Source organism: Eupeodes corollae, chromosome 3, assembly GCF_945859685.1.
Source record: "Eupeodes corollae chromosome 3, idEupCoro1.1, whole genome shotgun sequence".
In the NCBI taxonomy this organism is placed as follows: domain Eukaryota; kingdom Metazoa; phylum Arthropoda; class Insecta; order Diptera; family Syrphidae; genus Eupeodes; species Eupeodes corollae.
Window position 1 is genome coordinate 110,145,934 of NC_079149.1, and position 10,388 is coordinate 110,156,321.

The window sequence follows — 10,388 nt, forward strand, 5'->3', positions numbered from 1 at the left end:
GATCTAGACACTTGTTCAAACTCATCGAGCAAACCAGATATCTGCCAACAAATTTAAAAAGTTACTTTGTGTTATAGCTTAAGCTACAGAAAAGGATTCATCAAAACACAGATTTAAAGCCGAAAATCTATGCCAAAAGGATTTTGCCCCTAATTAAATAGTTGATAAGTTTAGGCCACAAAGCCCAAAATCCAAGTCATCAACCAAAGATACCAAGTTCTTCAACATTTGGACATTCTAGGAAAATATTTGTTTATTTTGGGTACTAAGTCATTTGGAGTTTTAAAAAAAATTTCAGAACGACTCGGAACGTCAAGAAAGCGGAACAAACACTTTCAGAAAGCGAAATCAGACCAATCAAAGTGAAATAAGTAGAGATGGTTTCCTTGCTTACAGTGTGAATAAATAAATAGTATGTCCTTTGTGACAATTTTGGGCTTAATGAAATTTTAGGATTTGGACGTTATGGTTTTGGATGAAAAGACCTAACGTCAGATTTGGCATCTTTAAATTCGAGAGGTCATCACAATTGACCACGGATATCTTACTTCTTTCACCTTTGAGAACGATTACATATCTGGAAGAAAACCATAAAACCTTAGCAGTTTAAACGTAAAAACCCCACACTTTGATAAACGTCAGGGCATCATCCCATTCGGAAATTGTGTATATATTTCAGACATGAACTTCATAAAATTGCCTAAACTTGTTACCTAGCGTTATTACTTAATAAATTATTTAAAAACCAGCTAATTAAATATGATATATGCGCAGCACATGGTAAGCAAACAATAACACCGGTTAAAGAAATGTTTGATACTTCCGAAAGATTCGAAAAAAAGACTCAAGAACATAACTAATAAATCTTTCAGCTGTTTGGAAATAATCCAAATTTTTCCAGATATACATATTTGGGAAATAATTTAAAAGTTGTTATCGCAGATAATAACATTTGGAGTGGTTTTAGTTTATCTGGGGACCTTAAGAGAAACGCATCTCAGAACGAATTTCTATCAAATTCGTTTGAAACTTTTCTATTTTATCTTTTTTCCACTTGTTCAAACACTCCGCTCAAATAAGATGGGATTCAGTGTGATTTTATCTTGTTCACTTATTGTGTTGGTGTTTCACTATCAAATCGCAGGTATTTTATAGATCTCGGTAGTACGATTTTTAAATACAAATTTAATAGCTTGAAAACTGTTTATAGATTGCCGGGATTATGGGGCTACATACGGCAATAATGTCATTCCACAGATGACTGACTACTTCAAACCAAACCAATATCCCTCTGGATATAATCCAAATTACGATTTTCAACCTGATATTTCAGTTGGTCCGAGAGGCTTGGGGCCCGATTCAGTGACAGATTATGAACTTCTTCAACTTTCTGAAGACTTATACGAAAAAGAGAATTCCAAGCTTGATCAGGTTCGAGTGAATATGCAGGGAAGGACACGTTCGATTGATACCAATGACGAAGCTCCTGAACCGTAAGAAGATCAAAAATTTACTTTCAATCCATCAAAATAATTATTCTTTTGTTAATTCTGTAAAATTTGTAAGACTTCTGCAAGTAAGTGAAACAGTTCTAAGGTCCCCAACAATTGCCAAGATGCTAGCTCTCTTTGATAACTATGAAATGGATACCTCAATTAACGAAGTTGTGACTTCCGAGGAACTCCAAGAAGAAGACGAATTTATCGAAGCTGTTATGGCTACAAATGTTATGCGTCAAACTATGTCATTCCTTCAAAAGAAAGGTAGAAGAACATTTTATATTGTTAGATGAATTTTACTATTTGTCTGTCTTTTTTTTAAGGAATTGTATCATCGAATCCGAAAGATCAACGAAATCTTTTGAAAACCATTTGGTTTACACTTTATTCTCGAGGTCAACGTATACTTGGAAGTTCTGGTTTTGAACACGTCTTTTTAAATGAAATCAATAGAGGCAAAATAATTGGTCTTCATAATTGGGTGTATTTCAATGAAGAAGAAAAAGCTGGTAATTTAGACTACAAGGGTTATCTAAACAAAGTCGATTTGGGAAATGTAAGTTCTTCTAACTTTCAACTTTTAACTCTTAATCATAACGTTTATTGATTTGAATTTGTTTCTCGAAAACAGAAAGGAAAAATCATTGGAGCTCGTTTTACATACAACGGCCTTGTAAAACCTGTCAACACTATGTTTGTCGGAACAAGCCCTGAATTGGAATTGGCATTGTATACTATTTGCTTTGAGCTTAGAGCCGATCAAATATGCCCAGTTTCGCTGGGAGGAAAGAAATTCACCATTCAGACGAATACTTGGAGGTGGGATGGATTAAAGTTGATCGGATCTGCTTTCCCTAGGATTTAAGGGAAACTAATTTATTAGACGAAATAAAAAAATTTTTAGCATGATTTTTTGGATATAGAAGTTTATCATATTAGTTAGCCTAGTTTCAGGCTTAAATCAAATAACATTTTCGTTGACGCACAAAAACTTCAATATGGCACTTTTTGGTTACAATTTTTGTCCTTGAACTAAAGGCAAGAAATGAGACAAAGGGCTTCATTTTTAACATTAATCGAGACTTTCCTATTTGTGTTGATGCTATCAATACAAATAATTTAAATGTGAAAGTCAGTTTGCTTGCTTGTTTGTTTGTCCGTACTTCACGACTCAACAGAGCAAAATTATGACTTGATTTTTTGTGAAGAGGTAGTTGTGTGCCTTGAGATTCTTTTAAGCTACTTTTTACCGCAGTAAAATATCTCATTCGAGAAAACTCGCCGTGAACACTTATGATTAGTTATTCAAATTATTTTTTTTTTTATTTAGGAGCATATCATTAGGTGTTATATTATTATAGTGTCATCCGTCTTGATAATATCAATTTAGTGACCCGCTAGTTATTTTTTTCTTGGAAACCGTGAAGGACAAAAGATTCAAGGGCTTAATATCAAAACGATTCAATTCGTTAGCTAGAATCGGAAATCGTCAAGAAGGTTTTGGAAAATTTAAAGGACGATATTAAATTCAAAAATTAATATGAATGTTGGTTAGGGTTGTTAAAGTAACCGTAAAGCGTGATTTTTAGAGGAAGAGAGCTTTAAATTAGCAACACTTTTTTGGCTGGTGGTCATTTTTGTCAGCTGAGGTATTGATGGAAAAGTTTGGTAACTAAACAATTTCACATTGACGACGAAGTTTTGAGTGGCTGAAGAAATAAGACAAGCGCTAGATACGGACCATGTAACATTCATAGTCTTGCTTGATTTTTCTAAGGCTTTTGTCACTGTCAGGGCCGAATTGAAAAAAAAAAAAATATCCAATACTGATGAATATGTACAATGTGAGGTTGAATTCACTCGATTACGGGAAAGCACAAGACGCAAATCTGTCACCCAAGGAAAAATGCTAAGTATCTGCCTTCATCCCAGTGATTGACAAGCTATCCGTTTCTCTTACTGAAATATTGAATGAATATAAAGCTGTACGTTTGAGATTTGGATTCCTAAATCACATCGAGAAGATGGATGCTGAAAATTTGCATGCTGCAGCAGAGAAACTGTATCCGGATGATTCAGAGCCTAGTCTTGGTAATGAGTTAGTTCAATTTGTGTCTTTGATTGACTCATACAAAAAGGAAAAGGATTATGGAATATATTAATCGCTGGAATTATTTTACTACCAAATTCTCGAAAATCAAAGATTCCGAGCTACATTCCCAAACCTCGAAATTGCTTTGAGAATATTTGGTTTTGACGGTAACAAATTGCACTGGAGAGCGCTCATTTTCAAAAATGAAAATTATAAAAAATATATGTACATTGAAAGTGATTCAACGAAATCATCAACAATTTTTCCTCAAAAAAGCTTGAAAGGTTCCGTTCGATAACAATAAAATTTAATTTTAGATAATTCTTTTTTCCGTTTATATTTATATGTGTTTGTTCAATACTAAAGGAATCTACTTGGTTTCACAATAAATTATTTATTGAAAAACTCGAGCAAAAAAAATGGTTCATTTTATTTTGAAAATAAAATTGTGGCGAGGGGGCCTCCGCTCCTCTATTTCCCCGAGCCCTTTGGAACTCTAAATCCGGCCTTTGTCACTGTCATCTAAGCTTGTATATTCTTATTTGACTAACAGAAAACAAGCAGTTCAAATTGTTTTTCCAGTTTTTAACCTACTTCGTCCGGTGTTCCTCAAGGGTCAATATTGGGTCCTCTACTATGCTGTATCCATGTCAATAAAATTCCAAATTTGATCAAAAACTGTTATTGTCATCTGTATGCCGAGGACTGATTGAGCAGCATGGCGCTTTTAATATCGATGAAGATCTTGTCAAAATTTCAAACTGGTCTTACTTAAATTATCTTTTATTGAACCCTAAACAATCAAAATGCGTAGTGATTTCTATTAAGCAGTTAACTGCTAGTCTTTTTGTCAAACTAGTCTTTCTTACACACAAAAAAAAACATAAGGCTTTATTTTCAAATGTCTTGAAATAATAAAATTCTCTGATTGTTTCCCGATAAAACACAGCTTTTCTAGGTTCACCTTCGCTACTTTAAGTGTTTTCCTTCCGCCTTATCACAATACAAATCGCCTAATGATAGACAATGGTGGTAGGTCCAAAAACAGGCATCACCTAATAATATGCTACGAATTAGTTTTCTAAAAAAGAGTATATCAAATGTCGAACTATACGAGTAAGTCTTCTTGGTGGTTCGGCTCGAATAAGCTATGAATAAGATATTTTACCAAGATAAAAAGTAGCTTAAAACATTCTCCAGCTTTAAAGCTATCTCCACACAATAACTCTGGTCATGATATTGATCTGTTGCAACATGAAAGACGGACAAACAAGCAAACAAAAAATCGGACTTTTCTATTTATGATGTTAGTATAGAGTCTTTTCCAATTGTATTACTTATTAAATTATAGCAATTCTTCAAGTTTTTACTATTTAGGAGCTAATTTCTAAAGATTTTACTTCGAAAAAAGTAAAGGTGAAAGTAAGTGTGGGTGAGTGAGGTCGAAGATGAACTGTCATTTGTCAAAATAACCTTCGGAGATAATGCAATGTGCTATTTTGATGTAAACGTCAAAAACAATTCCAATGTGGTGTCTGTCATTGACACCAACTAAACGAAATCAAAATTCACCACAAAAACAAGTGAGTAAAGCAAACACTGATATTTAATTCAACAATTTTATTAAATAGAATAACAATAGTATTTAATGTCTAAGTTATTATTATATTAAATTTAAGTTTAAGTAAATGTGCGGTGGGACATAAGAAGAAACCAGTCCGAACTCAAAGAGAATAAAAAGAAGAATATTGAAAATAATTCAAATTGTATCTGCTCACTGTTGGCAGTTTGTTTCTGTACACTTAGAATCAAAAATTGTTCTGTTCTGGAATCTTCTATTTTAACTTCTTTATTAACAGGTAGAGGTGCCACCATCGCTACAGTGTCGCCACAGTCACTCCCCCTCGAGTGTCTTTTCAGCTGGATGATGAAATGTCACGGTTCTTTTCTTTTGATAAGTACGTTGTGGTGGATCCATGGTGGAACCCCAAAGATGTGGCTGGATTCGTTGGTTTGTTGATTGTTGACTGAATGCAGGTGAGTCTTCAGTGTATTCGCTGTCGGTTTTGCTTATGTAGCAAGGTTTAAGTCGGTCTATAGATACATGTTTTTCTTGATTATTAACAAGTATCTTATAGATTCTGTCCGAAGTTCGCTCGAGGATCTTGTAAGGACCTTGGTACGGTGGTTCAAGTGGCGCTTTGACATGATCGCACCGCAACCAAACATGTGAACAGGTGTTCAGATCTTTCAATATGAACATTCTTGATTTGGTGTGATGAGCTGTCGGAGTTGGTCGAATTCCACTCATATACTCGCGGTGTTTTATTATGAATGTTGACGAGTCAGGTAGTAGATCCGATGACACGAAGAATTCACCAGGTATCCTCAAACACGTTCCATATAGCATTTCTGCTGGAGTGTGGTTTACAATATCAATCAGCTGGCTGGCGATATGCAGTGGTAGGGCTTTAAGGAGCTGATTATATTTTTGAGCATCGCTGCTTATTCTGTTTGCCGTGAAGTCAGCTTCTGCTATGGCGAACCAGAGGTCTGGGGTCTCTGGCGAAAATTGCGGAAGATGCAGATTGACGGCGTACACATACTCTTGCTGCACGTGGTTATGGTATTGAGGCATAAACATTGCACCAGGCGGTATTAATGAATTAGGGTCGGAGTTTTGACGGGATCCGTTATATGTAGCACCAGACAACGGAGGATGTAAAGGACCACTACCAGAAGATGCGTGATTGAAGTTGTTAAGTAATGGATCGCTGTCTAAGTCAAGTAGGCTTTGATTTAAGTTTTCACCGGCTGGGGTCTTGTCTTCTTCAGCCGTTCCTTCTGACTCCAAATCTTTTGTTGGCGTTCGGGCAATCATTTTAAAATATAGTTAAGATGAAATGACTTACGTGTTCTGGTTATTTTTGTATTGTTGTGTTTGCTGTTATTGTTGTGATGGTTGGTTGATGGTTACTGTTTTTGTGATGGTTGGAACTCAGTCAAATCACGTCGGGGTCACCAATGTGGTGTCTGTCATTGACACCAACTAAACGAAATCAAAATTCACCACAAAAACAAGTGAGTAAAGCAAACACTGATATTTAATTCAACAATTTTATTAAATAGAATAACAATAGTAATTAAATGTCTAAGTTATTATTATATTAAATTTAAGTTTAAGTAAATGTGCGGTGGGACATAAGAAGAAACCAGTCCGAACACAAAGAGAATAAAAAGAAGAATATTAAAAATAATTCAAATTGTATCTGCTCACTGTTGGCAGTTTGTTTCTGTACACTTAGAATCAAAAATTATTCTGTTCTGGAATCTTCTATTTTAACTTCTTTATTAACAGGTAGAGGTGCCACCATCGCTACAGTGTCGCCACACCAATACGTTTAGGGAGCTATCTATAAGTCATAAAAGCATAGATCAACATGGTTCGGGTCCAGGATTAGCTCAACGTCATAAATCAACCCAGAATTCAGATGCCATCTGCCATAATAATTTGATTTCTTCGAATTTGTTTAACTTCAATATTTGTTGCTATAATGTTACAGGTCTTAGAAACAAGTTATTAATGACAGAATTGCTTAAGTTCATTTTAAACTATGATTTTGTTAGAAACGTTTGCAGAAGAGGGTAAAGAGATTCAATATCTAAAATATTTTGAGGGTTTTAATCTTAAATGAATTCCAGCAATAAGAAATAATAATCAGGGCCGTGCTATTGGGGAAATTAATTGAGGATTTTGGGTTTTTTGTCTTGAACGGAGTATGAAAAAATGATAATCTAGGAAGCTTTACTTTTATTAGCAGTCAAGGTTGCTCTGTTATCGATTATTGCCTAGCCAAAGGTGACTGGCTTGATATTGTAAAAGATTTCAACGTTATCCCTGCTAACTTGTCTCTTGTGAGTTTAAATCCCAACTTATTACTTCTCAAGAACAAAACGATACCAGTTATTCAAAATTGCGCTGGATTGATAAAAAATATGATATTTTACGAGTTTTAGGTAAACCGAAACAGGTCGAATGTTTTTCCAATCAGTATCGACATGATGGGCTGTTATTTCGAAAAACTTACAAAAGTAGATCCTAACCACTCTTAAGTATGTTTTGCGTTACCTTATATTTACATCGAAGAACTAGACGTTCCGTTTTCAATACCAGAACTACTTTTTGTCTTAGAAAAAATGAAAAACGATAGGCTTCTGCTTTAGATGGCATCCCAGCCGAGTTTTTGAAAAATTTTTAGAACATATATTGTTCTAACTTAACAACGAAGAAATACCAAAGAATTTCAAAGAATCATCTATTTTAGAGATCTATAAAAAGGAGATTCTAATCTCCCCGAAAACTACAGAGGTATCTCTGTTCTCAATTCATTACGAAATCTGTTTACTTAGATGCTATATCTTAGACTTGTACCTTGGGTTGAAATAAACAACAAAATAAGCTGTTTTCAGTCTGACTTTCGAGCTAAACTCTCTACAATTGATCAAATTTTGACTCTAACTAAAGTCACTAAACGTTTTTTAGATAAGAAAACTAATATCTTTGCTTTTTTGTAGATTTTAAAGCTGCCTTTGATAATATAAATATAAAACTATTACTTTTCAAACTAGCAGGTGTTGGATTATCAACAACATTTTTAAGAATATATGAAAAACTTCTTTCAAATACAACAGCGGTAGTTTCTAATGGTAGAATCTCTTCGCAGCAATTTAAGACGGAAGTCGTTGTCCCGCAAGGTTGCATTTTGAGTCCTTTGCTCTTCTGACTTTTTATAAACGACATTGGAGACAGTGTTCCAGGGGGTGTATTTTATGGTGATTTGCTTATAAAGGTGTTTTATATGCGGATGACATCGTCATTCTTACTGACTATCCGTTAACTTTACAACTGCAAATTGACAAACTTAACCAGTATTTTAACTCTTGGGGTCTTCAAATAAAGTCGAAAATTGTGGTTTTTAGATCTCATAATCATGATGTCAAAAATGACCGTTCTTGGAACCCTAATGTTGAAAGAATAGTGGTAGTTAAAAAATGTAATAACACAAAATTTAAACGTCGGACCTCATATAAAAGATAAAACATCAGTTGCGAATCAGCTATTAGCTGCATTTGCTCAAGCTTTTTTAATAACAAATGTATTGAACCGATGGTAAAATTCAAAGTATTTGATGCAACAATTAAAGTTCACTCTGTTATGCTAATGAAGTTTATGATTACGAAGTATGTGAAGACTTTGAAGTTATCCAGAGATATTTCTTTAAACGTGTATTTAAGCTCCCTTTAAACACACCTAACTATGCAATATATGTCGAATCTGGACTGCATCCAATTTTCTTAAAAAACCTTAGAACAAATGCAGACTATATTGTCAAAGTTTTAAAGAGATGTGATAATAATCTTCAAAGAAAAGTACTCATGATTGCACTTCAGCGTTGTTACACGCCGCCGTTCAAAGATTGGCAAGAATTAGCTGCTTAATATAATACGACATTGAATTCAGCCTTAAATAACTTTGGTTCGTGGAAGGATGAATTCTTTGACTGAATCTCAGCAATTGACGAATAAATATTTCAAAATTCTCTGAACCAGGAGCGGTTTATCCGGCTCCCCTTCCTTTGAGTTATACTAAGAATCTGGCCCTCCAGGTTGGAGGCTATGCCGTTCGGGGTGACTTCCTGGCCACGTAAAAAATACCTTTAGTTTCGACGCACCAACAAGCCTCGAAAACGAACGGATTCACTGTTGACAACTCACGCAAACGAAATAAGGACAACGAACTTCGGATATATATGTGGAATGTTAGGTCTCTTAACAGACCACGTGCAGCCGAACAATTAGCGGAAGCCCTAAACTGCTGCAAGGCAGATATTACAGCCATCCAAGAAGTGCGATGGGATGGACCGGGCAAACGCAAACTAAAAGACTGCGATATCTACTACGGCGACTGCTACCGAGAACAAAGACAGCGTCTATTTGGATGTGGATTCGTTGTTGGAACTAGGCTCAGGCAAAAAGTCTTGAATTTCAACAGTGTGAGCGAGCGCATCACGACAATCCGCATCAAGGCTAAATTCGCCAACATAAGCCTAATATGCGCGCATGCCCCAACAGAGGAGAAAGATGAAGACACCAAAGATATATTCTTCGAGCTCTTGGACAAGACATATGAGCTTAGCCCTGGCTATGACATTAAAATTGTCTTACGAGATTTTAATGCCAACCTCGAAAGAGAAGACATCTTTAGTGGCATAATCGGGAGATACAGCCTGCACGACACTACCTCCGACAACGGATTCAGGCTGGTCGATTTCGCTGCGGAGCGAGACGTTCTGGTAGCTAGTACGCAGTTCACGCATCTTAATATCCACAAGGGGACATGGAAATCCCCTGATCAATCAACCGTCAACCAGATTGACCACATTGCGATCGACGGACGATATCCGAACATTCCGAGAGGCCAACATTGACTCGGACCACTTTCTCGTCAAGGTACGGCTACGGATATCCCGATCCAAGCTAAAACAAGGAAGTACTGTGAGAAGATTCGACGTTAAACGGCTACAATCGCAAGAGACTGCCATGTCCTTTTCCGATCGAGTCTCTAATAACCTCTAAAGGAGTCCTTTGCTGCCTGCATTAAGCATTGAAACCAGTGGCAACATTGCCTTGCAGCCATCAGAGATGCCGCCTCTGAATGCTAAGTTTCACACGGCCACCATAGCGAAACCCCTGGTTTGACGACGAGTGCCGGCAAGCGCACGCAGCTAAACAAGAGG

The 10,388-nt window shown here is 35.9% G+C and overlaps 1 protein-coding gene across 1 annotated transcript; it reads left to right on the forward strand.

The window, feature by feature from the left end:
• The first annotated feature begins 946 nt into the window (after positions 1-946).
• Positions 947-2,408, forward strand: LOC129952014 (endoribonuclease CG2145-like). Its single transcript, XM_056064436.1, has 5 exons — positions 947-1,144; positions 1,211-1,493; positions 1,567-1,763; positions 1,823-2,055; positions 2,131-2,408. The coding sequence occupies exons 1-5, from the start codon at positions 1,081-1,083 to the stop codon at positions 2,362-2,364; spliced, it is 1,011 nt and encodes a 336-aa protein (XP_055920411.1). The 5' UTR covers positions 947-1,080; the 3' UTR covers positions 2,365-2,408.
• Positions 2,409-10,388: the final 7,980 nt, after the last annotated feature.